The following is a 24,399-nucleotide window of genomic DNA, read 5'->3' on the forward strand; positions in this document are numbered from 1 at the left end:
ACGCGACCCCTGCCGGCGAGGCCTACCACTGGCCACAGGCGGGGTCCCAGTTTCGCAAGCCGCAGGCTCACAGGCCAGTGGCCCCGGAGCGCAGGGCGCTGCGCGCCGGGGATCTGCTTCACGCCGACAGCCTGGTCCCTCCCCCGAGGCCGGCGGCCCCTCCTCCGGAGCCGTGGAGCCCGCCCCGGGAGCCCCAGGCCAAGACCCACAAGCCCAGGGCTGCGAGCCCCGGACCCTGGCTCCTGAGGAGCCCGCGGCGACTGCGCCGTCTCCCCGCGAGGCCTCAGGCTGCCCGCAGACCTCGCCCTCGTTGTCCTTGCGGTCGCAGACCTCGAGCCTGGGAACGAGCGGCACGTCGCAGCGCCGGACCGGGCGGGGCCGGATGGCGGCCTCCGCGTGGATGCAGGCCGGCCTGGCCCGGGCGCTCTTCTACCCGACGCTGCTGTACACGGTGTTTCGCGGGAAGGTGCGGGGTCCGGCGCACCGCGACTGGTACCACCGCATCGACCACACGGTGCTGCTGGGCGCGCTGCCGCTGCGGGGCATGACGCACAAGGTGAGCGGGACGGCGGGGCCCGGCCTCCGCGCCGCGGGCCCCTTCGCGGCCCGGCCCACCCCGGGTCCCCGCGGCCCTTGCTGAGCCGGCTCTTTGCTTCGGCAGCTGATACAGGAGGAGAACGTGCGCGGGGTGATCACCATGAACGAGGAGTACGAGACGAGGTTCCTGTGCAACTCCTCAAAGGTGAGGGGTCCGGGCCCCCGGGGAGGAGCTGGGGCGGGGGCGCCTGCCAGCCAGCTTCGCTCGCCAGCTTCGCCCACCGCCCCAGGCCTGGGAGACCCGGAGAAATTTAGGGGAGGAAGTACGCGGCGATGACCATGCTTCAAGACAGAACTCCCAAGCTTGTTTGCCTCCTTGGGAGGAGAATCTATCTGGTCTTACAAGCTCAAATTGCAGCAGTTGGAGATAGAAACGTGAAAGCCCCAGCACTCGGGAGGCTGAGGCTAGAGGAGTTGGAGGACAGCCTGGGCAACATTTGAGACCCTATCTCAAAACAAAACAAAACAAGAGATGGAAAAGTAAAGTTGACAAAAACCCCTTTATGCACAAAATTTTATTCTTAATTTCTGCCTTTCAAATTAGTAACTGAGCCTGAGGCAGTGATGATGCACATCTAAAATCCCAGCAACTCAGGAGGCTGAGGCAGGAGGATCTCACGTTCTAGACCAACTTCAGCAACTTAGCAAGATCCTGTCTCAAAACAAAAACTTTAAAAAGATTAAAAAAAAAAGGGGTGAGGATGTTAAGCGCCACTGGGCTCAATCCTAAGTACCTAAAAATAAATAAATAAATAAAAAATCAGTGACTGAAATTGAAAGACAAAAACTGTGCCTTGCTCATTCCATCATTCATCCCATGTAATGCTTATTAAGTATTCAATACGGGTCAGGCACTGTGAGGCATTCAAGATGAAATCCCTAGCAAATGTAAAAAGAAAAGCACCCTCCCAACACTCTTACCATCTAAATGTGTCATAAAATTATCCATTGAAAAGCTAAAAAGAGTTCATTCATTTGGCTCTGATTTGGGTGAATTTTTACCATATTAAAATGTTAGAGATTAGGATTGAACTCTGAAATACTGTCATAATAAAGTTCAGTCCAAAATGTAATTTTCATTAAATATGAATGCTTGCTTGTGGACCCTTCCATAATGGTTATTAGTACATGCTGCCCTATTATTACTAAACAATGATCTTTCTCTATTATACTGATATAGGTAGTGAAAATGCTGTTAATTTCAACCTACAATTTTTTAAAAAATAATTTTAGTAGTAGTAGATGGTCACAATACCTTTATGTTGTTTATTGTTTCTTTGTTTATGTGGTTCTGGGGATTAAATCCAGTGCCTCATACATGCTAGACAAGCGCTCCACCACTGAGCCACAACCCCAGCCCAACCTACAAATTGTTTTGAAACTTTAAATTTGTGACTCACATTTTAAATATATAAGCCATTGATTCAGGAGGCTGAGGCAGGAAGATTGATAGTTTGAGCCCAGCCTTCGCAACTTAGTAAGACCCTGTCTCCAAATTCAAAAAGGCTGGGGATGCAGCTCAGTGGTAGAGAATCTCTAGGTTCAATCCTAGTACTGAGAAAAAGAAAAAAGTGTGCGCGCGCATGCGAGCGTGTGTGTGTGTGTGTGTGTGTGTGTGTGTGTGTGATTAGTTGCCAGGTTTCTGTTCTCACAACTAAAAGGCTCAGGGGTCACTCTAATTAAACTGGGCTGCACAAAATAACCACATAAGAGACACAAATACCTTTTTCTTTGGGGTTGCTGTGACGGCTCCTCTGACCTTAAGGGTTAAAAGCACTGCTGGCCGCAGGGGCTAGGACCCCATACCGAGCAGCAAGCAGTTAAAGTCTCTTGTCCCCAGTGGCTGAGTTACAGCCATTCTGATTCATAGGACAATCATGTAGTAAAAAGGTCCGTATATACTTTCTGAGTATTGACAAAAACAATAGAAAATTGAAACTTATTTCTCTCCAGGTAAACATCACATTTTCTCTCCCTTTTTCTCACTCTCCTAGCGCAAACTTCTAGAACATAAAGGCCAAAAAATCTCTTTTTTTTTTTTTTTTCCATGTGATGCTGAGGATCGAACTCAGGTTCTGCCCATGCTAGGCAAGCACTCTACCGCTGAGCAACAATCCTAGCCCCCAAAAAATCTTTTATAAAGATTTATAAAAACAATTTTAAAAAATCCACAAAAGCACGCTATAAAGATAAAGGAAGTGGTGACAATTTAGAGTCACAAAAGTACCTGGAGATATTGAAGGAAAGAGACGTTAAATTAATTAAAATGGGAAATTCAACTTCTACGGATAAGGAAATGTATCTGACTATTTTAGACAGTATAATTAATCAGAAAGGAAAACAGATAAAGAAAGCTCAGTTATTACAATTCTTAAAGATTGTAGGCGAATATTGTCCTTGGTTTTGTGAACAGGAGTCTCCAAATTTACTTACTTGGGAGAAACTAGGAAGGAAGTTACAAAAAGTTTGTCTTTCTAATGAATTACCTGGAGGTATAGAGAATATTCAGAAAACTTGGACCGGCTCTGGAAGTTTGTCTTTTTGAATATATGGGCCAGAGTTCGTGGCCCCCTGAAGATCTATTAAAAGGCATTCAAAGAGCTATTAGTTCTATTCAAATGGAATAGGCTAAGTTAATTCCCTTTCCCTTGAAAAACAAAGGCTCTAGGGGCCAAACCAAAGGTTAGGAATGTGACTTTAAACTTGCAGGATCAGGCTAGCCCTCAGGGAGATTATAGAGAGGAAGGTCATAAAGGAGAAACCTCCGCAGTCCTAGAAAGTCCTCCGGAAGAGGTAGAGGATCTTCCTGGGGAGGAAAATCCGGAAGAAATTCTTAGAGGGGCACAGAGTTCTTCTCCGCCACGTGGCTTAGAAGCCCAATTTCAAAATGGCGACAGCGAAGAGTCTACCCACGACTCACAGTCCGAGGGAGAAGAGTCAGACGTTGAAATTCAGGACTTACAGAGAAATTTTAACAGGCTGCGTTTAACACCGCCTGCCCAGGCTATTCGAATTCGGCCATTACCTGCTAAAAGGACAAAATTTAACAGATTTTTTTTTTTTTTAAAGAGAGAGTGAGAGACAGAGATAGTGAGAGAGAATTTTTTTTTAATATTTATTTTTTAGTTTTCGGCGGGCACAGCATCTTTGTATGTGGTGCTGAGGATCGAACCCCGGCCGCACGCATGCCAGGCGAGCACGCTACCGCTTGAGCCACATCCCCAGCCCTAAAAGGACAAAATTTAACAGGTATTGAATTAACAATGACTTTTCTTACCCCATTCCAGCGAGGTATTAAGAAAGCACAGGAAGCTGGGGAAGATACTAGCGGTTTTCAACTTTTTCCAGTTTTTGAGCAAGTTAATGAGCAAGATCAGAGAGTTAGAGTTCATGCTGTAATCCCATTTAAAACCATTAAGGAACTAAAAAGTGCATGTGAGACGTATGGTCCGAATACACCTTTTGTACAGAGCCTGATAGAAAATATTTGCTCGCAGCCCCACGTTGGGCGCCAAATTCCACCATGCGACCAGCGCACTGGTTTCATTAAAGAGGTTCTTGGCATAAAAGTTAACTAGTGAGATCGAAATAAACACACAGACTCAGTTACCTTTTTCTATGACCAGGTCCGAGATGGCTCCCCCTCTGGTTTCCACCTCGAACCACCCGGTAGGGCAGCAAGGATTACTCAGGGCTAGCAGGAGAGAGAGAGAGGGAGCACGCCAGGGAGCAGCCTTTTATTGGGGAACAAGAAATTCAGGGGAGAATTCCATCCAATGAAGGTTGAGGGGGGCTGCACTCCAAGGTCAGGGTCAGTGATTGGACCCCGGGGTCAGTGGTCAGTCACACCCCCACACGGACAGGCTCTCGCACCAGGAGAGGGCCGGGAAAGCTCCAACACATTTTAGCCAGAGCGCCTCAGACCCAAACCAGGAGTTGCCCAGTCACGTGTGAGAATGGCTCCCCACAATTAGTGGCTGAGAATGTAGCTCAGTGGGAGAGCACATTTAGCCTCTCATATGTGTGACCCTGGATTTGTCCTTAGCACCACACACATACGTGCACATGTGTATGTTAGTAAGAATTAGTCATGGCATATATATATATATATATATATACATATATATATATATATATATATTTATTTATTGGTACTAGGGATTGAACTCAGGGGCACTCTGACCACTGAGTCACATCCCCAGTCCTATTTTGTATTTTATTTAGAGACAGGGTCTCACTGAGTTGCTTAATGTCTTGCTGTTGCTGAGGCTGGCTTTGAACTTGTGATCTTCCTGACTCAGCCTCCTGAGCTGTTGGGATTACAGGTGTGTGCCACCACAACAGCCATGGCATACATTTTTGACATGCCTATGGTGCTGGGGATTGGACCCTCTACTACTGAGCTACACCCACCCCCTCTTGGCATACATTTTTATTATGGTGAGATTGCAATAAATCACTGAGTCGATCTTATCTTAAAGCAGAAGATAGGACATTTATTTACCGGCTGGTGGTCTGGATTCACCATCTGGTGAGCCAAAGGGCAGGCTGCAAGTCTACATTCTTCAACCCCTTCCAAGGGTTAGAGTACACCTTTATAGTCCAAAACTACATTAATCATAAGTGGATGTTGCTATGATTCAAAACCATAAACAAACATCATGAGATCTAAAATCATAAGCAGAGGGGAAGTGGGTCAAAATGCCTAGTTGAGTACAAGTTGAAGAATGTGTACTAATATCTATACAATCATTCTGATAAGGTACATCGTCCAAGAAAAATAGGAACCAAAAAGAGAACAATTTTATGTTGTGTCCCATGACTAAACACTCAAGGTCACTCCAGGTGAACTGGGCTGGCACGAAATAATCACACAGAGACAGAGACATATCTTTTTCTTTGGGTCCTGTGATAGCTCCTCTGACCTTAGGGGTCCATGGAAAGCGAGAGGGGAACACATGCTGAACCCTTCTAAAGGGGAAAGCCATTCAAATGAGGCAAGGGGTCAGGTTTCAGGGGTTGAGTCTAGCCAATTGATTACCTCTAGGAAGGCCATGCCCATCTCATGAGCTGTGTGGGGAGCATAGGCAGAGTGAGCAAAAAGACCAGAGCGAGGCGCACCCAACCGGGGCAACGTGGATTCAGTCCACTTTGTGCGCTCAGAGCTCATGGATTGCCACATCTCCACATTCTCATAGCTCAAGGCTAAGGGGTGCCCAGTTTGTTCCTATGTGGCAGCTCCCAACAATTTTACATTGTATGAGAACAGAAGCATTTGCGTTTCTAAGCAGGGTGTGCTAAGCAGGATCAAGATGGCAGAGATGGAAATTTCTCATGGGAGAAGCATTTCTTAGATGACATGGAGTCTCAGGGTAAAATGGAGTCGTTTGTCATTGCCTGACCAGTAACATTTTAAGGAACGGATGGGGCTTGGGTTGTGGCTCAAGTGGTAGAGTGCTTGCTTAGCACCTGTGAGGCACTGGGTTTAATCCTCAGCACCACATAAAAATAAAGATATTGTATCCACCTAAAACTAAAATATAAACATTAAAAAAAAAAAAAGGATGGATAACAGCTCCTTGGATTTCCCAAAGTACTTTGCAACAAGGCCTCGAGGGTCATTAGCCAAAACAGTAAATGTTCATTACTGTGGTCAGTCCTGTGGTGCAAGGGGAGTCCGAAGTTACTGGACATCTGCAAAATATGCTTGTCTTTCTATGTGAGGCATTGACATTTGTAAAATGGAGCTATACCATCCCACTATTGCAGGGAAAAGAAATCTCCAAGGCAATGGTTCTCACATTTTAATATGCCTAAAAATCATCTGGCAATCTTGCTAAAATAGCATATTCCTACTTACAACCCTCAGAGATTCTGACTCAGTAACTTTAGGGTGGGGTCCAGGAATCTGAGTATTTAGCAACTCTACAGGTGTTTCTGATGCAATTGATGCATAAGCTACACCTGCAAAACTCTTTCAGTTTTTGTTAATTTTATAAGTAGAATTAAATACAGACCTTCATTCAATGTCATAAAAATCTCGGTACACACAAAAGAGGTTAATAAAGAGTAGCTCGATTACAGTGTCTAAGCCAGGATAGCAAGTTAGAGGCCAATGTGGGCAACTTAGACCCTATCTCAAAATAAAAAGGAAAAAGAACAAATTAAAAAAAAAAAAAAGAAGAAGAAGAAGAAAAAAAAGAAAGAAAAGAAAAAGCACTGGGGATGTAGTTTAGTGGTGGAGCACTTGCTGAGGATGAGTGAGCTCTTTAGTTCTATCCTCAATACTATGCCATACACATACAAAAAGAGTAGCTGGAGCATATCATAAAGCAAATATAAAGTTGCCCAGTTTAACAGAGGCTTTATTTCTCCCATTTCTTCTTTTTAAGTGATAATATTTCACAAGTAGATATGTTTCAATTTTAAAATTATAAACCTATTTTTAGATGTATCCCTCAAAAAAAGTGGTAAAAATGTATATACTTGGGATAAAATATAGTACCCTCAATCTGCAGCTGAATCACTCACTAGACAGGTCTCAAAATTAGGCAAAAGCTTTTTTTTTTGATGTATAGAAGTGCTGGGAATTAAACCCAAACCTTTGTACAGGCCAGGCAAGCACTCTACCACTAGAGCTACCTCCCCTAACCCCATAACTTTTGCAGCCAAATTTTATACAATATTTTGCAGCTAAAGATTCAAATATCTGAAGGGTACTTAGTTTGCAGTATTGGGGTTGGACCCAGGGGCCCTTTACCACTGAGCTACATCCTACCTGCCATGCTTTTTTTTTTTTTTAATACTGGATATTGAACCCAGGGGTATGCTACCACTAAACCACATCCCCAGTTCTTTTATTTTCGAGGTAGGGTCTAAAGTGCTCAGGCTGGCCTTGCTGTCCTTCGGCCGGCCTCCACTTCCTGAGTAGCTGAGATTGCAGGCATATACCATCACACCCAGCTAAATAACTGGTTGATTAGCATCTGGTTCTTTCAGGTTGGGTTTTTTGTTGTTGTTTGGGGGGTATTGGGGCATTGCACCAAGGGCCTTTCATATGCTAGGTAAGCACTCCACTCTGCCACTGAGCTATGTCTACAAACCAACTTTTTAAAAATTTTTATCTTAAGACAGGGTCTCGATAAGTTGCTGAGACTGGCCTTGAATTTGGGAGTTCTGCCTCAACCTCCTGAATTAACAGGATTACAAGCACATGCACCACTGCACCTGGTTTAAAGAGTACTTTAAGAGTAGTTTTGGCTAGGTGCAGTGGCAGACACCTGTAATCCCAGCAGCTTGGAAGTCTGAGGCAAGAGGATCGCAAGTTCAAAGCCAGCTCAGTGGTAGAACGCTCACCTAGCATGTGTGAGGCCCTGGGTTTTATCCTCAGCACCACATAAAAATAAATAAATAAAATAAAGGTTTTGTATCCAACTACAACTAAAAAAATAAATACTAAAAAAAAAAGAAAGCCAGCCTCAACAAAAGCAAGGCACTAAGCAACCCTATTTTGTATTTTATAGGGGTGGGGATGTGGCTCAGTGGTCAGAGTGCCCCTAAGTTCAATCCCTGGTACCCAAAAAAGAGGGGGCTGGGGCTATAGCTCAGCGGTAGAGGGCTTGCCTCACATGTGTGAGGCACTGGGTTCGATCCTCAGCACCACATAAAAATAAATGAATAAATAAGGGTCTGGAGTTGTAGCTCAGCAGTAGAGCACTTGCCTCATATGTGTAAAATAAGTAAATAAATAAAAAAAAAGACATTGAGTCCATCTACAACAACTAAAAAACTATTAAAAAAAAAAAAAGAGGGCTGGGGATATAGCTCAGTGGTAGAGTGCCTGCCTAGCACGCACAAGACCCTGGTCAATCCTCAGCACCACACACACACACACAAAAATAGTTTGGAGTTGGGGTTGTGGCTCAGGGGTAGAGTGCTTGCCTAGTATAGGAGGCACTGGATTTGATCCTCAGGACTACATTATAAATAAATAAAATAAAGGTATTGTGTCCATCCACAAATTAAAAAAAAAAAGAAAATAAGCAAAAGAAAGTTATTTAAAAAAGAAGAAAATGGGGCTGGGGCTATAGCTCAAAGCACTAACTTTGCAGGTCTGAGGCCCTGAGTTTGATCCTCAGCACCACATAAAAATAAATAAATAAATATTCTGTGTCCATCTACAACTAAAAAAAAAAAAAAGAAAGAAAAGAAAAGTTTAAGGGCTGGGTAGGTAGCTCAGTGGCAGACGGCATGCCTAGCTTTAAATCTGGGACACAGTTCTAATCAGCAGCATAGCTGTTAGATGAAAGACCAGCCATGTAGTCAGCCATTTTAAGGGCATTTCTATTAAAAAAATTTCTTTTTTAGAAAATGGAAAAGAGTATATTCACATTGTAGTAAACCTTTAAATTTCCTGTTGCTTTGCTGTCCCTTGGAAGACAGACCCTATTCATGCCGTCCACATCAGGTTTCTTTCATTCTCTCTTTTATGCTGGTGGACCTGATTTCAGGAGTGGAAGAGAGTAGGAGTTGAGCAGCTGCGGCTCAGCACAGTCGACATGACTGGGATCCCCACCTTGGCCAACCTCCACAGAGGAGTTCGCTTTGCACTCAAGTACCAGTCATTGGGCCATTGTGTCTACGTGCATTGTAAAGCTGGACGCTCCAGAAGTGCCACTATGGTTGCAGCATATCTAATGCAGGTATTTTTTTTGGATGATGCAGGTATTTCTGGACTGATCTCTTTTACAGTAAACTTCCAGAAGTTCAATAGTATGGTTACTGGCAGGCCTTGCTGGGGGGAGCCATTACCCAATAATAGGCTGTCTGTAGGTGGTGTGGTGTCATGCAAAGCACCTGAGATTCATGGATAGGCTAACCTTTGGCTCTGACACCTGCCAAAGCATACAAAGTTGGACTCTGATGTTTAGTTTCCTCAAACTAAATGTGGTATGAAGCTCGAGTACTATAGATAATATTAGTGCTAATCACTTTCAGGTCTATAGTACTCAGGTTTCTTCAAATATTTCTTGAGTTTCAGGTGTGGTGGCTCATGCCTGTAATCCCAACAAGTTGGGAGGCTGAGGCAGGAAGATCACAAGTTTGAGGCCAGCTTCAGCAACTCAGTGAGACCCTTACTCAAAATAAAAAATAAAAAGGGCTGGGGTTGTGGCTCAGTGGTTTAAGTGCCCCTGAACATTAGTTTCTAGAAAGAGAGTATCCAAACCAAATTTTACCTATTTGCTGACTAGCAGTAGGATGCTTAAAAATATTTTAACATGTGCTGTGGCATGTACCTGTAGTACCAGCTGCTTGTTACACTGAGACAGGTGAATCACTTGAGCCCAGTTCAAGACCTGCCCAAGCAACACAGCAAGACCTTGTTTCATGAGGTAGAGAGCGAAGATGGGAGGGGAGGGGAGGGGGGATAGTAGGGGATAGGAAAAGTAGCAGAATACAACAGTCACTAATATGCCATTATGTAAAAATGTGAGTGTGTAACCGATGTGATTATGCAATTTGTATTTGGGGTAAAAATGGGAGTTCATAACCCAATTGAGTCAAATGTATGAAAGATGATATATCATGAGCTTTGTAATGTTTTGAACAACCAATAAAAAAAAAAAAGACCTTATTTCAAAATAAATAAAAAACACTCATTTTTGTTACCAGTCTGGCCCCTACAAAATATTTTCTAAGTCATGTGGGCTGGGGCTATAGCTCAAAGCACTAACTTTGCAGGTCTGAGGCCCTGAGTTTGATCCTCAGGCCAAAGGACAAAGGAAATGTGGTAATCTGCCTAGTTTTGTGTTACTATGGACTGGTGAGTAAATGACTATAAACAGTACTCAAGAACTGGGGATATAGGTTAGTGGTAGAGCACCTGGTTCAATCCCCAGTAACACAAAAAACAAAAACACCCATTTTATACTCTTTCCTATAAATTTCTATTGGTGGTTCTGGTGATTGAACCCAGGGCCTTGTGTATGCTAAGCACGCACCTTACTACTGAGCTATACCCTCAGCCCATCCTAGAAATTCTTCTAAAATTTCAGCTCAGAACTTAGGATATTGGTGAGGCCTAGGCAGTTTTGAGATTAGGGTCTCAGCTTCACCTTTAACCTTTTTCCAGAGTTTGGAAGCATAAGAATTGGCATACTATTGTGGGCCTGGTTGACTGAGATGATTAAAGTGCTCTCCATTTATCATACGTGGAGTATGGGGTTTTGTTTTGTTTTTTTGAGATGGAGTCTTGCTATCTTGCCCAGACTAGCCTTGAGCTCAAGTGATCTTTTTGCTTCAGCCTCAAGTACCACACTGGTAATACAGCATGATTTTTTTTTTTAATATTTATTTTTTAGTTTTTGGCGGACATAACATCTTTGTTTTTATATGTGGTGCTGAGGATCAAACCTAGGCCGCACGCATGCCAGGCGAGCGCGCTACCGCTTGAGCCACATCCCCAGCCCACAGCATGATTTTTAACAGCCCTCCTCAAATGGCCTTTTTTTTGGTGGGGATACAGGGAATTGAAGTCAGGGGCACTCAACCACTGAGCCATATCCCCAGCCCTATTTTGTATCTTATTTACAGACAGGGTCTCACTTAGTTGCTTAGTGCCTCACTTTTGCTGAGGCTGGCTTTGAACTCATGATCCTCCTATCTCAGCCTCCCAAGCCACTGGGATTACAGGCATGTGCCACTGTGCCCAGCTCAAATGGACTTTTCTGAAAAAAGGAATTCTAGGAGTCGTTCAACACCCCCATAGGTCCAGGGCATCTGAACATCTGACCCTTTCTTTCTCTGTTGATTTCCCAACCATCTACTTTAGGTACACAACTATAGCCCAGAGGAGGCTGTCAGAGCCATTTCCAAGATCCGCTCCCACATCTACGTCAGACCTGGCCAGATGGAAATTCTCAAAGAGTTCCACAAGGAGATTTCTACAAGGGCAGCAAGATGACACTGAAATGTGTGGATTTGAAAGAACTAAACAATGCTGCTTGATACAGAATAAAGAAGTTGTATAGGACCAAAAGGGCTTAAAAGCCCAGACTTGACGGAACAGAAATGTGCTAAGTAGTGGACAATTTTCTTGTGTCTTATTTTCCTAAATTAACACTGTTATATGCCTACAGAGGAAGACTTAGTGTATCTACATTTTTTTTTTTTTAGTTGTAGATGGACACAATACCTTTTTATATTTACTTTTATGTGGTGCTGAGGCTCCAACCCAGTGCCTCACATGTGCTAGGCAAGCACTCTACCACTAAGCTACAACCCCAGCCCCTAAATCTTGTTTTCTTTAATAGCACCAAGAAATATTCATTTCAACAAAAATCTATTATGTACCTAAAATTATACTTAAAGATATTTAATATCATAACTCAAAGACATTTAACTGTAGAAAAAGAAAGGAAAAAATACTCAGCTCTGGCTTTTTGCTACTGTTAGAACCCCAAATTTACTGGCCCTGTGGGGGCATCCCTCACACTTCTGGAGCATGTAAAAAAGAATGCACGAGGGTGGGCGGGGGGCTGGGGATATAGCTCAGTTGGTAGAGTGCTTGCCTCGCATGCACACGGCCCTGGATTCAATCCCCAGCACCACCAAAAAAAAAAAAAAAAGAATGCATGGGATGCAGGCAGGATTGCTGATTTAGAAATATATGGATATGGGTATGCTGGGCGCAGTGGTGCACTCCTATAATCCCTGCAGCTCAGGAGGCTGAGACGGGGGAGGATCATGAGTTCAAAGCCAGCCTCAGCAAAAGCAAGGCGCTAGGCAACCCAGTGAGACCCTGTGTCTAAAATAAAATACAAAATAAGGCTGGGGATGTGGCTCAGTGGTTGAGTGCCCCTGAGTTCAATCCCTGGTACCCCCCACCAAAAAATAAATGTATGGGTATGTGACTAGTTCTTCTTAGGAAGTCACCCCTCAGGATTCAACACAGATGCACATATCCTTTCAAAAACTTTTATTTCTATGAACAGTTCCTAGCTCTTGATTTAGCTTAGAGCTTTTAAAAGAGCAGAGACCTTATATATTTGAGTCTGAAAAACAAGTTTCTGCTATTAATCAGAAATAATTCTTTCTACTTTCTAGCTTACTCACATTGGAGTAAGCCAAAAATAAAACCAAAGTTGCTTTTTCTGACAGAAGATGAGAAAATGATAAAAGGAACGTCCTAAATTCTAGAGTTGACCCCTGCTGGTGAAATACACCTTTAGCTAAGTCCATTTTCCCATCCAAAGCCTGAAGGAAAATTTAACACCTAATTCTTTGTGGTAAAATGATCAACTAGCCACTTCATAGACTGTAGAAAAAGTAGGGATGGGAATCTTTCCTTCCACCCTGGGATGAGGTGCTCCTATTTTACATTGATTAGGTAAAGAGGGGAGGCTGTGCCTAAGGTCTGAGAAAAGGCTCACACTAAGCAATCTGTAATGAGGCATAGGATCAGCGGGGATGGCAGAGAACAGGCTGGCCACCTCTCAGTTCAAGCAGCCAGCTCTATATCAACAGTCTCAAAATACCCAAACAAAACACCCTATGTGTTCAAGGAAGAGATGAGGTGCTGCCCAGAATAACATAACTTTGAATTGGGGCTCAGGGAATTTTGAGTTTAGGGAGGAGTCTGAAAAAGGGAGGGTGAAGGAGTCAGCTGCTCTTCCTGTCACCACCTTAGGCCAACACGAACTGCAAATTGGTAAGCAGCACCTTAATGCCTCTAGTGACAGTTACAGCTGAAGTGGCAGGGTCAAGTTTGTAGGTGTTGGCATCTCCCTTCTTGTATCGGTCCCTGAAGACATAGATGCTCCCATTGCAGCTGGCGATCTTCCAGAGGGATGGGGCGGAACTCCAGGCCTCCGGAAGGCAAAGCCTAGTGAAGCTGTCTAGCAGGGGATTGTAGCACACCAGGGAGTCCCCTTCAGCCACAATAAACACCAGATCCTTGTGCACTGCTGCATGCATGCGGCCTGCGAAGGGTAGTACATAGGGCTTCACGTGACACTTGTCTGTCTCTGTGTCAAAGCACTGGATAAGTCGGGAAGGTTTTGTAAAGAAGTCCAGGTCATTCTCCTCTCCCCCTAGTAAGTAGATGATTCCGTTGAGATTGGCACCAGCGGCCCCTGACACAGCCACCTCTAGCTGAGTTGTCTCTGTCCATACGTTATCACCTACCCGATAATAGATGACTGCATTTGAGAGGGTATCCTGCAGTGTCTTGCCACCCAGTGAATATATGGCATCTTTCCCAGGCACAGACACCAGGGTGTGTTGGAGCCGGTCTCGGGGCAAAGGTGCACACCACTCCCAGTCAACGGTGGCATTGTTGCACTTCCACATGCGCCTTGGGATGGAACCTCCCACCACATATAAGTCTCCACCATGCTTGCAGGCTGCAGTGATCTGGTGGCACAAGCTATTCTGGCCACTTACACTGATGGAGTCATCTTCAGCACAGTGTAAGGACACAGCTAACGAGTGGGTACGGGATGACTCTTTTCCAATAAGGTAAATGTGCACATTCTCCCCAATTTCCTGTTGCCAAAATTAAAATTATAATGATATGTCAGTTCAATGAGACAAGTATCTTTAAGTCCTGAGCCTCTCACTCATATCCTTTTGTAACCTACTCCCCTCCAATCACCGTCGGTCTTCCTGACTCCTCTAATTACTCTTTCAGGCATTTGATGCAGAGGTAGAGAATCTGTTGTGCCACTCACTCTTGCAGCTTTTAAAAAAACTATCATAAATTGTGCTTCAGACAAAAGATTATTAACCAAATGATGAAAGTAGTTCACTTGAGGAGCTTTTGAAGCTCATAGATTGGTGGCTTCTGGGATCAAAACACTCCTCTCCCTATCATAGCAACTTCAAGCAATAGACAATTTATTTAATAGTCATGAAAGAGGCCAGGCCAGGTGATGGCTGGAATGTATGGAGATTTAGGTGCCCAATTCTATTTGTTTGTTTTTTGATACTAGAGATTGAACCCAAAGGCACTTCACCACTAAGCTCTATCTCCAGCACCCCTCCCCCCTTTTTAAATGGGGTCTTGCTAAGTTGCTTAGGGTCATACTAAGCTGCTGAGGCTGGCCTCAAACTTGTGATCCTCCTGACTCAGCCTCCCTAGTTGCCAGGATTATAGGTGTGTGCCACAGTACCTGGCTGGTGCCCCAATTCTTAAGAAATCTGCCTTACCTTCAAGCTAGTCCTAAGTGACTCTGCAAAAGCCTCTCTTTCCTCTTTATTAAAATTGATCCAGGCTTCTATTGCTTCTGTTGGGTTCTGGGAACATGGAACACCATCTGTAAGAGTCAAAAGAAAAGCATGGTCAATAACAGTCTGACAATTTGAAAGAGAAATTCAGAGCAAGGGACTTTAAAGATGTGATCTAGTTTATTCGTCCAGCACTGTGTGTGTGTATGTGTACATATGTGTGAAATTAAACTGAAATTGCCTTGCCTTTTTGGCAGTGCTGGGAATCAAACCCAGGACTACACTCATGCTAGTCAAGAGCCCACCATTGACCTACACTCCCAGACCTTTGCCTCATTTTTAAAAATTAAAATGGTTGGCTTGATATGCTCCTATTTGCCATGGAAGCAACCTACGAGTTGTAAGGGTGAAGCCCTCACACCTAAAGTGTGATTTTATCTCAGTTGCAGGGTCAGGACTTTTACTAAAAAAGTTTATCTTAGATTTCTTGGTTCATCATCAATTTACTTAGGAAACTAGTTTCACAGGCAAAGTACAGGAGAGATGAGAACACTTAAGCACAGAACAGATTTCCCACTACCTTTAATGGGAAAGTGCTGCTTCTCTAAGGCACTCTGTCTCTAATTGTGGCCACACTGATTCTCAACTTCAATCTACATTCCTCCCGGGGATAATAATATAAATTAAGAGCAGAAAGTTTGAGAGTTCCTTTGTCTTGAACTAGAACAATCTGAACATCATACCGAAGTAAGTGGATATGATGTGCCCCCTCCCTATACTTACCTGAGATGATATCAGTGAGTAGATGGTGGGGCAAATGGAGAAATTCCTCTGTGCTCTGCAGCTGGGCCAGGTGAGTCTTGGCACAGTGCTTGGCTGCAGTGTAGAGCTCAGGATCACTGTGCCGATCTGCCAGCCACATCACCTGAAGGCAATTTCCCACTTGCACTGTGCGGGCCAAAAACCGAGAACATTCCTCAAAGAGAGATGTCAGCTGATACATGTCTGACACCTCATAAATTTCCTGCAGCTCATCAGCTCGAAGTTTCACAGTCCCATGGTAGATGTAATCAACTAGGAGCTGGAAAACTGACTCACTGACGTCCTGCAACACAATCACCCGGTTGTGAGCCTCCTTCAGATTGGAAGTGAACATGGACCGGAAAAAGCAGCTCTGAGCTGAGAGGACCAGCCGGTGCAGCTGAAACTCCCGGCCTTCCACTGAAATGGTGACATCAGCAAACAGCTCCTCCTCTAGACATAGTTTCATGATGCCTTGAGCCACCCGTCCTGAATGGGACCGATCTTTGAAAGTGTAGTTCACAAAATAGTTCTCATCCATGGATGCTCCAGGCTCCTCTGGTGATTCCATGGTAGCCAACTTCTCTCTCTGCCAGCTGTCTGCAAAGCAACCTACCTTGAGTAACTTGGGGAAATCACACCCTAGTCTGTGAACCCAATTGTCCCACTCAGAGAGGGAAAAGGAAAAACTGAAAGCAAAGGGAGTCCAGACTGGCCTTAGTCCATACTGGCCTCTCCTTCAACCAAAGCTGGGTTCATTTTAATCTGTGGTGCCCTTCCCCTGATAAAATCAATAAGAGCTCAAACTTCTGATGTTTTGCCTGAGAGAACACTGACTATTTCTCTCCATAATGTAACAGAAGACTTGGGATTTAGGTTAACACATGAAAGCAAGGGGCTGGAGAAAGCTTATGATCTCAAACCCCTTAATATCTAAATACCATGGGCATAAAATTAGTAAGAGGATGCAGAACCAGGTTGGGGGGAAAAAAAAACACAAAAAACCTCGCCACGTCCTTGGGGCTAGTTTCCCTCTTCCCCTGTACATGGAGTTCAGACTCTCCTACATGAAGCTTGGCCTGGGACACTCATCAGCCTCACTTTTTCTCTTTTCTGGGTTTCTGTTCCTCCTTTACCCGCTCGCCCTAATGAATCTCTAAAGCTCCGTCCCAGAGCTTGAGACAGAGCCCAGCTGTCCCCAACTAGGGGCACGAGGACGCCCATGCCCAGTGTTGTGTCTGTTCCACCTGGAGTCGCCTGGGAAACGGTCGCTAGGGAAACTGTTCTCCCCACCCCCGACGCCCACCCACCCGCCCTCTCTCCTCAAAAGCTTGGCTCGGGGAGCGGGGGAGGGGTATGGAAGGTAGAACTCAGAATAACCATCCCTTCTCCTCTCACCAGTCCGGTTCTTCAGCGTCTTCGCCGTGTCTCCAATTTCTGCCTCAGCGGCCTAGGGTTAGGTTCACCTCACGGTTTCCCCAGTAGCCGGTCTTGTTTTCTCACCTGCGTTCCCTCCTTTCATCCCGGAGCCCGGAACCCCTGCTTCCGACCTCACAACCGCCCGGAAGAAGATTTGTTGCACATTTCCGCTTCCGGTCCGTGCCCTTGAGGTTCCGTGTCCTAAGAGCCCTTCCCTTGGCAGCCTGGTTTGCATCCGAGGAACATGGCGGCCGCGGCGGCCAGGGTCTGGTGGCGGGGACTCTTGGGGGCTTCAGCGGTGGCCAGGGGTGAGCAGCGGGCAGCAGGCTGAGGTCAGGGTCAGAAGTAGTGGAGCCTCCAGCACAAAGAACTTCTCAATCCTCACCCTACGCGTCTGTGCCTTATATCTCCCTGTGCAGGGGCTGGACGACCCTCGGTGCTGTTGCAGCGGGTGAGGAGGGAGAGCGCCTCCGCCGACACGCGCCGTGAGTATGTGCGGGCAGCGCTTTTCTGCAGACTGTTAGCGGGTCCCTTCGTATCCTTGGTCAGATACTTGTCCTTGCCTAGGATGTCCTTCTGTGTTCTCCTGGCAAATCTCTGCTTGTCCTTGGAGACCTGATTGCCATGGTTTCTAACCGACAGGCTCTCCCTGTGCTATAGACCTGTTAGTGGCCTTCCTCTTTTGTCCGTTTTCAGGATCCTCTTTTCTCTGATTAAGTTGACAGTTCTTTGAGGGCAGAAGACCTAACTTTTGGACCTCAGAGCCCAGTAACAACAGCAGCTTTCAAGTTAATTGGGCGCTCACTGCGTATCAGGCACCTTACCAAGCCTTTATGAATAATGTTATTTGGTCCTCACAACAGCTTTATGAGGTAGACTGTATTTAACTGAACATATTTTATGAATCAGGAAACAGCCCAGATAACTAAATTGCCCAGGGTCTGGGGCTGGAAATGTACCTCGGTGGTAGAGCACCTGTCCAGCATGCCCAAGGACTTTGGTTGGATCCCCATCATCTCAAGATAAACAAATAAATAAATAAAACATTTGTTCAGAGTCACAGAGAAAGTTGGTCTGCCTGCCACCAAAGGCACTTAACCATTCTTCCCAGCCTATGCTGGGTGAGTGCCCAGTGATTAGGTTTGCATGAATGAGTATTTGGAAATTATGTTACAGTCAACATGAGCAGACTGGGAAATAGAAGACCTAACTTTTCTGGTTTAGGTCTAGGTTTTCTTACTGATGCACACACCAAAAAGGAAGATGGGGTTCACAAGATAATCTGTGAGGGCTCTTCAGTCAGTCCTGAAGCTCTTAGTATGAGAACCTGGAATAAGCTAAGGGCCAAGAAGATAAAGAGAAGCAAATGTGTGGTTCCTGTCCTTGAAGAGTTTCTAGTCTGGTAGGACAGCTGACACTATGCTGTGTTTGCAGAAGTATAGAAAGGGAAGAGCATGGAATAGTTTCAAGAAGTGGCAAACACCACAGTTGCAGTAATAAGTCTTTATGTGTATTATGTAAGTGAGGTGGCATTTTTCTCCATTTTTTTCATTATTTCCTATACCCTGCAAGAAGAACTCTCCACCTACACCTTTTTTTTTTCTTTTTTTGGTGTGTGGGGAGGTAGTACAGGGATTGAACCCAGGAGCACTTAACCACTGAGTCACACACTTTTTATTTTTTTATTTTGAGTCACTAAGTTGCTGAGGCTAGCCTTGAACTTGGCAATTCTCCTGCCTCAACCTCCCAAGCCACTGGGATTACAGACCTGTGCCATCACACCCAGCTCACATGCTCATTCCTGCTGAAAGATGACACCCTTTACAAACCCAAGAGAATAGATACACAGCTGGTTGCTGCCTTCTTCACTCTGTTAAATGCGCCTTTTCCTTCCAGCCACAGTCAGACCACAGAACGATGTGGCCCACAAACAGCTCTCAGCTTTTGGAGAGTATATAGCTGAAATCCTGCCCAAGTATGTCCAACAAGTTCAGGTAATATTCACTACAGTTGTTTGGGTTTGGGTCGAGAAAGAATCATGTTTTCAGGGCACATGGGAATGGGCAGCCTAGTTTCAAAGAAACCATAGATTTCTCCATCCCTAACTTGAGCTTCTTTCTCTATTTTAAGCTAAGTGATTCCAACTGAAGTTAGCTGCTTCCTCTGTAGATATTTCCTTTTTCTTTCCTCCCTTCTGTGTTTGTAGGTGACCTGCTTCAATGAGTTAGAGATCTGTATCCATCCTGATGGAGTCATCCCAGTGCTGACTTTCCTCAGAGATCACACCAATGCACAGTTCAAATCCTTGGCTGACCTGACAGCAGTGGATGTACCAACTCGGCAAAATCGTTTTGAGGTCAGTCAGGAAATTTGAGAAGTTTTGGGGAATAAGGGTGAGAAAGGGACAGAGTCAGGCATAGTGGTGTCCTATAGTCCCAACAGCTCAGGAGGCTGAGGCAGGAAGATCTCAAGGTCAAAGCCAGCCTCAGTAACTTAGGAAGACACTGTCCCAAAATAAAAAATTAAAAAGAACTGGGAATGTAGCTCCTGTAGTTGTAAAATGCCCCTAGGTTCAACCCAGAAAAAAAGAAAGGGGACATAATATTTTCAAGGTGACAGCTACCAATGGGAACCATAATCTCTCTAGTTTTAGTTTGGTTCATTCAGTAGAACACAGCAGTTAAACCAGGGCTTTAGAGTCAGGTAGACCTTAAGTATGAATCTTGGCTCTGTCATCACTTGACTTTGTGACCTCAAACATACTGTTTATTTTAGACAAAGTCTCATTTTTTTGCCCAGACTGATCTTAAACTCTGGTTGAAGTGATTCTCCCACCACAGCCTCCTGAGTAGCTGGAACTATAAGCATACACCCTGGTACCCACTCTATTTGATTTTGTGTGTGTTGTGTGCTTCAATTTTTTTTTTTTCTTTTTTTTGTACTAGGGAGTAAATTCACTAGCCACATCCCCAGCCGTTTTTATTTATTATTTAGAGACAGGGTCTTGCTAAGTTACTCAGGGCCTCACCAAGTTACTGAGGCTGTCTTTGAACTTGCAATCCCCTGCCTTAGACTCCTGGGCCACTGGGATTACAGGTGTGCACCACCATGTCCAGTGCTTTAGTTTTCTCATCTGCGAAATAAGTGTAGGTGATGGTGGGGCAGGTCTGGAGGCACTGCTGAAGTCATAGAAAAAAAAAAAAAACACCTGTTATGCTTCCAGCAATTTCAGATGTCAAAAACATTCCCTGCACACAGGACTTGATATTATGTGGTTCATTAGGATCTGTTATGGCTGTCCTTGGACATTTTTTAACTAGTAAGGTTAGAAGATGTGAGGGCTGGGGTTATGGCTCAGTGGTAGAGCACTTGCCTCACATGCATGAGGCATTGGGATTGATCCTCAGCACCAAATAAATAAATGGTGTTCATCTACAACTAAAAATATATATATTTTAAAAAGATGTGATATGAGATAAGGAGGATTTATCTTAGTGATTTCAGGATGCTGGTAAGTATAATTTCTTACAGCAAGGAACCCAGTAGAAATTATCAGAAAGGCAATTAAAAAAGAAGAGCCAGATGGGGCACAGTGGCACATGCCTATTATTCCAGCAGCTCGGGGAGGCTTAGACAGGAGGATAGCAAGTTCAAAGCCAGCTTCAGCAAAAGCAAGGCACTAGGCAACTCAGTGAGACCGTGTCTCTAAAAATATACAAAATAGGGCTGGAGATGTGGTTCATTGATTTGAGTGCCCCTGCATTCAATACCCAGTACCAATAAATAAATAAATAAGAACCAGGCTTGGTGATAAATGCTTGTAATACAAGCTACTGAAGAAACTGAGGCAAAAGGATCACAAGTTCAAAGCCAGCCTAGGAAACTGAGTAAAACCCTGCCTCAAAATAAAAAAGAGCTGGGAATGTAACTTATTACTGGAGTGCTTGCCTAGCAAGTGCATGCCCCTGGATTCAATCTCTAGTACTGCCAAAAAAAAAGTATAAAGTTGTTTGTATTATGTCTGGTGGTTGTCAAATGAGCTGGTGTAGGTGACTTATTAGCACACAAATTCTCAATACACTTAACAATTAGTATTTTCTATTCATCTACTATGTGCCAGACCCTGGAAAAGAGAAAGAACATCTAGTATCTATCCTCCACACCTAGCAAAAGGTTTGTAACTTAAAGTAGTAATCTGTAGTACATAGGATGGTAGAGGGATACTTTAGAAACAGGTGGGGCACTGTCTGAAAGGCTTCTTTTAAGAGGATATTTATGCTGACTCTTAACAGATGAGAAGAATACCAGAAATTAGCCTCGTGAGGATTTGGGGCAGGTAGAGCAGAGAGATCTTCCAAACAAAGAGTAGCACAAGGAAAGATAGGCATGCTGACATGCCTAGCTACACTATGGCCTGTGCCTTTGCAAGTTGTTGTAAGCATAGGGACATCTTGACATTTTGAACTTCAAACAGAAAGCAGGGTCACAGGTGAAACCCTAACCTACCCTGAATCCTTATAGCTAATGCTTACCCAGAGACTCTCATCTGAGACCCCTCAAACTGTGCCCTTCTTCATCCTCTAGTTCCCTCTGTTCTCCCTAGATTGTCTACAATCTGCTGTCTCTGCGCTTCAATTCACGAATCCGTGTGAAGACCTATACAGATGAGCTGACACCAATTGAGTCCACAGTCTCTGTGTATAAGGCAGCCAACTGGTATGAGAGGGAGGTGAGTTGGTGGATATGATGGGCCTTGCCTCTGGGCCAGAGTTGCTGAAGTGGTTGAAACTTGGGCTGTAATGTAGCTCCTTCCCCCAGGCCCTGTGGACTGGTTGCCTGAGAGCCTCTTTTTTTCTAGATCTGGGACATGTTTGGTGTCTTTTTTGCTAACCACCCTGACCTAAGAAGGATCCTGACAGATTATGGCTTTGAGGGACATCCTTTCCGGAAAGACTTCCCACTGTCTGGTTATGTTGAGGTAAGAGCCTTGAAATTGGGGTGCTAGCCTTAGGGAGGGACTCACAGGGAATAGGGAATAGTGGAGATGGCAGGATCTGTGTGGGTGGGCTCTGGATTCAAATCCTAGCTTCATTTTTGTAATCTGGGGCAAGGTACTTAATTTAATTATGGTTCTATTTTTGTACAGTAGGGACAATAATAGCTTAAATGATGTATGGTGAGCATTAAATGATGTATGTGTGAAGCTGGGTGTTTTAAGTGTGCTAAATATCAGTTGATGCTAGCTATTATTATAATAATCATTTTAATGATGAAAGCAGCCTTCAGAATAATCTGGCCAGGCATAGTGGTGCACGCCTGTAGTCCCAACAGTTTGGGAGGCTGAGTCAGGAGTTCTAAGCCAACTTCAGCAAAAGCAAGGCACTAACAACTCAGTGAGACCATGTCTTTAAGTAAAATACAAAATAGGGCTGGGGATATGGCTCAGTGATTGAGTGCCTCCCGTGTTCAACCCCTGGTACCGCCCCCCCGCCCGCAAATAAAAAAGAACAGTCTGCCCCCAACTCCTGAAAGTAGAGGATTATTTTTCCTTGCCCTAGATTTTCAATAAGGCATTTGGCAGGGAAGATGCTAAATGTCTAATCCTCACAAACAGCCACCAAACTGGGCACAGTGGCACACACCTGTAATCCCAGCAATTCAGGAGGCTGAAGTAAAAGGATCAAAAATTCAACGCCAGCTTCAACAAATTAGTGAGACCTTGTCTCGAAATTAAAAAATAAAAAGGGCTGGGGATGTGGCTCAGAAGTTAAGTGCCTCTGGGTTCAATCCCCCTTACCAAGAAAAAACAAAAAAATGAATAGCCACTGAGGCAGGACCAGTAATATGTCACTACAAGAGTCTTATAAAGAATTCCAGTGGGCTGGGGTTGTGACTCAATGATAGAGTGCTTGCCTAGCATGTGTGAGGCACTAGGTTCAATCCTCAGCATACTACATAAAAATAAATAAATAAAGTGTTGCGTCTATCTATAACAAAAAGTACTTAAAAAAATAAATTTTTTTTTCCAGTGGCACTGCTGATTAGCAGGAAGGTAGCCTTAAAACAAACAAACAAAAAAAAAACACATAAATTTTGTAGCAAGGTAGCTTTTTTAGAAATGTTAATTACAAGCATGAGCCAATATGCCTCATTTAACTTCAGACTTTTTTTTTTGGTCCCAGGGACTTAACCACTGAGCCACATCCCCAGCCCTTTTTTGATTTTATTTAGAGACAGAGTCTTACTGATTTATTTAGGGTCTTGCTAAGTTGCTGAAGCTAGCTTTGAACTTGCGATCCTCTTGCCTCAGCCTCCTAAGCAGATGCATTACAAGCCTGCACAACCACTCTTGGCTCTGAGATACTGACAGTGGAAATACCAAGGCCAGAAGGCCTGAAGTTGTGTCTATCAGTTTACGTTTACTCTTTTCAGCCACCAGCTGCTCCCAATCCTGGACAAATGCTTTCCATTATGAGAATGGATGAGCAGAGTCAGTTCTAGAAAAGGGTTCAGAGTTCACACTGTGGTGGGGCAGGCGACAGGGGAGTCTGAATGTTGCTGAAGTGCATGAGTGGTAGGAGACCATCTGGGAATTCCACTTACCAGGTTGTTGGAGTGTGACGCATCGTGACAGGTCACACAAATATGTATGGAGACTTGTTGACAAAAAAGGCTAGAATAGGAGTCAAGGACAGAATGATGATAGGCTGGGGGAATCGCCCATGGCCCGTGAAAGTGTGCTCCTTAGTGGCCATGACAAGACGTTCTTCAGTACTCAGTCCTGTCTTTTGTTCCTGCAGTTACGCTATGATGATGAAGTAAAGCGGGTGGTGGCTGAGCCAGTGGAGTTGGCCCAAGAGTTCCGCAAGTTTGACCTGAACAGCCCCTGGGAGGCTTTCCCTGCCTATCGGCAGCCTCCTGAGAATCTCAAGCTTGAAGCCGGAGACAAGAAGCCTGAAGTCAAATAGCTCCAGGGAAGGCTTATGAATTAAGGAGAGCATCTTGTCTATGATTGTTTGTGTAAATAAATTCCTACTAAGACTCCACACTTCTTGTGTGCTAATAATGGGTAGAGTGACACTTTGACTCAGGTAAAGGCAGGTGCAGGCAAAGGTGTTTCTCTGCTCCCTTAGAATGTACCAAAGCTGCAAGTCTGTTTTTTTGTTTGTTTGTTTTTGGTGGGGGGTGGGTATCAGGGATTGGCCACTGAGCCACATCCCCAGCCCTATTTTGCATTTTATTTAGAGATAGGGTCTCACTGAGTTGCTCAGCAGTTCACTTTTGCTGAGGCTGGCTTTGAACTCGCCATCTTCCTACCTTAGCCTCCCAAGCCATTGGGATTACAGCATGCACCAC

At 44.6% G+C, this 24,399-nt stretch overlaps 3 protein-coding genes across 7 annotated transcripts; 2 read left to right on the top strand and 1 right to left on the bottom strand.

Moving 5' to 3' along the window:
* The first annotated feature begins 216 nt into the window (after positions 1-216).
* Positions 217-11,687, top strand: Ptpmt1 (protein tyrosine phosphatase mitochondrial 1). Of its 2 annotated transcripts, XM_046458025.2 has the most exons (4): positions 217-556; positions 662-742; positions 9,108-9,299; positions 11,429-11,687. In XM_046458025.2, the coding sequence occupies exons 1-4, from the start codon at positions 383-385 to the stop codon at positions 11,558-11,560; spliced, it is 579 nt and encodes a 192-aa protein (XP_046313981.1). In that variant the 5' UTR covers positions 217-382; the 3' UTR covers positions 11,561-11,687. The 2 variants fall into 2 exon arrangements, with proteins under 2 accessions (XP_046313981.1, XP_046313990.1); XM_046458034.2 differs by lacking the exon at positions 662-742.
* An 872-nt stretch (positions 11,688-12,559) lies between these two features.
* On the bottom strand, positions 12,560-17,235 carry Kbtbd4 (kelch repeat and BTB domain containing 4). Of its 4 annotated transcripts, none has more exons than XM_046458047.2 (4): positions 17,128-17,235; positions 15,607-16,224; positions 14,806-14,912; positions 12,560-14,142 (listed from the first exon to the last, which is right to left on the bottom strand). In XM_046458047.2, exons 1-4 carry the CDS (start codon positions 17,144-17,146, stop codon positions 13,282-13,284), a joined length of 1,605 nt encoding a protein of 534 aa, XP_046314003.1. In that variant the 5' UTR covers positions 17,147-17,235; the 3' UTR covers positions 12,560-13,281. The 4 variants fall into 4 exon arrangements, with proteins under 4 accessions (XP_046314003.1, XP_046314013.1, XP_046314020.1 ...); XM_046458057.2 differs by having other exon boundaries at positions 17,023-17,194; XM_046458064.2 differs by having other exon boundaries at positions 15,607-16,220; positions 17,023-17,191.
* Ndufs3 (NADH:ubiquinone oxidoreductase core subunit S3) lies at positions 17,228-24,089 on the top strand. The gene is made up of 7 exons (XM_046458086.2): positions 17,228-17,351; positions 17,463-17,528; positions 18,940-19,037; positions 19,250-19,399; positions 21,647-21,772; positions 21,902-22,021; positions 23,844-24,089. The coding sequence occupies exons 1-7, from the start codon at positions 17,288-17,290 to the stop codon at positions 24,009-24,011; spliced, it is 792 nt and encodes a 263-aa protein (XP_046314042.1). The 5' UTR covers positions 17,228-17,287; the 3' UTR covers positions 24,012-24,089.
* The last annotated feature ends 310 nt before the right edge of the window (positions 24,090-24,399 follow it).

This window comes from Marmota monax, unplaced genomic scaffold (assembly GCF_021218885.2).
Source record: "Marmota monax isolate L192 unplaced genomic scaffold, Marmota_monax_Labrador192_F-V1.1 WCK01_AAM20220418_F8-fsc00047, whole genome shotgun sequence".
In the NCBI taxonomy this organism is placed as follows: Eukaryota; Metazoa; Chordata; class Mammalia; order Rodentia; family Sciuridae; genus Marmota; species Marmota monax.

Bases quoted from the DNA above. Each gene is read 5' to 3' on its own strand.
- Ndufs3 (XM_046458086.2), top strand. From the start codon at position 17,288: ATGGCGGCCGCGGCGGCCAGGGTCTGGTGGCGGGGACTCTTGGGGGCT. The intron at 17,529-18,939 runs GTGAGTATGTGC...TTTTCCTTCCAG, and splicing joins CGCCTCCGCCGACACGCGCC to CCACAGTCAGACCACAGAAC. The intron at 22,022-23,843 runs GTAAGAGCCTTG...TTGTTCCTGCAG, and splicing joins CACTGTCTGGTTATGTTGAG to TTACGCTATGATGATGAAGT.
- Ptpmt1 (XM_046458025.2), top strand. From the start codon at position 383: ATGGCGGCCTCCGCGTGGATGCAGGCCGGCCTGGCCCGGGCGCTCTTC. The intron at 557-661 runs GTGAGCGGGACG...TTGCTTCGGCAG, and splicing joins TGCGGGGCATGACGCACAAG to CTGATACAGGAGGAGAACGT. The intron at 9,300-11,428 runs GTATTTTTTTTG...CATCTACTTTAG, and splicing joins TTGCAGCATATCTAATGCAG to GTACACAACTATAGCCCAGA.
- Kbtbd4 (XM_046458072.1), bottom strand. From the start codon at position 16,848: ATGGGCGTCCTCGTGCCCCTAGTTGGGGACAGCTGGGCTCTGTCTCAA. The intron at 16,221-16,720 runs GCTGATGAGTGT...CTTTGCAGACAG, and splicing joins CAGAAAAGAGAAAAAGTGAG to CTGGCAGAGAGAGAAGTTGG. The intron at 14,913-15,606 runs GTAAGTATAGGG...TGACTCTTACAG, and splicing joins ACTCACTGATATCATCTCAG to ATGGTGTTCCATGTTCCCAG.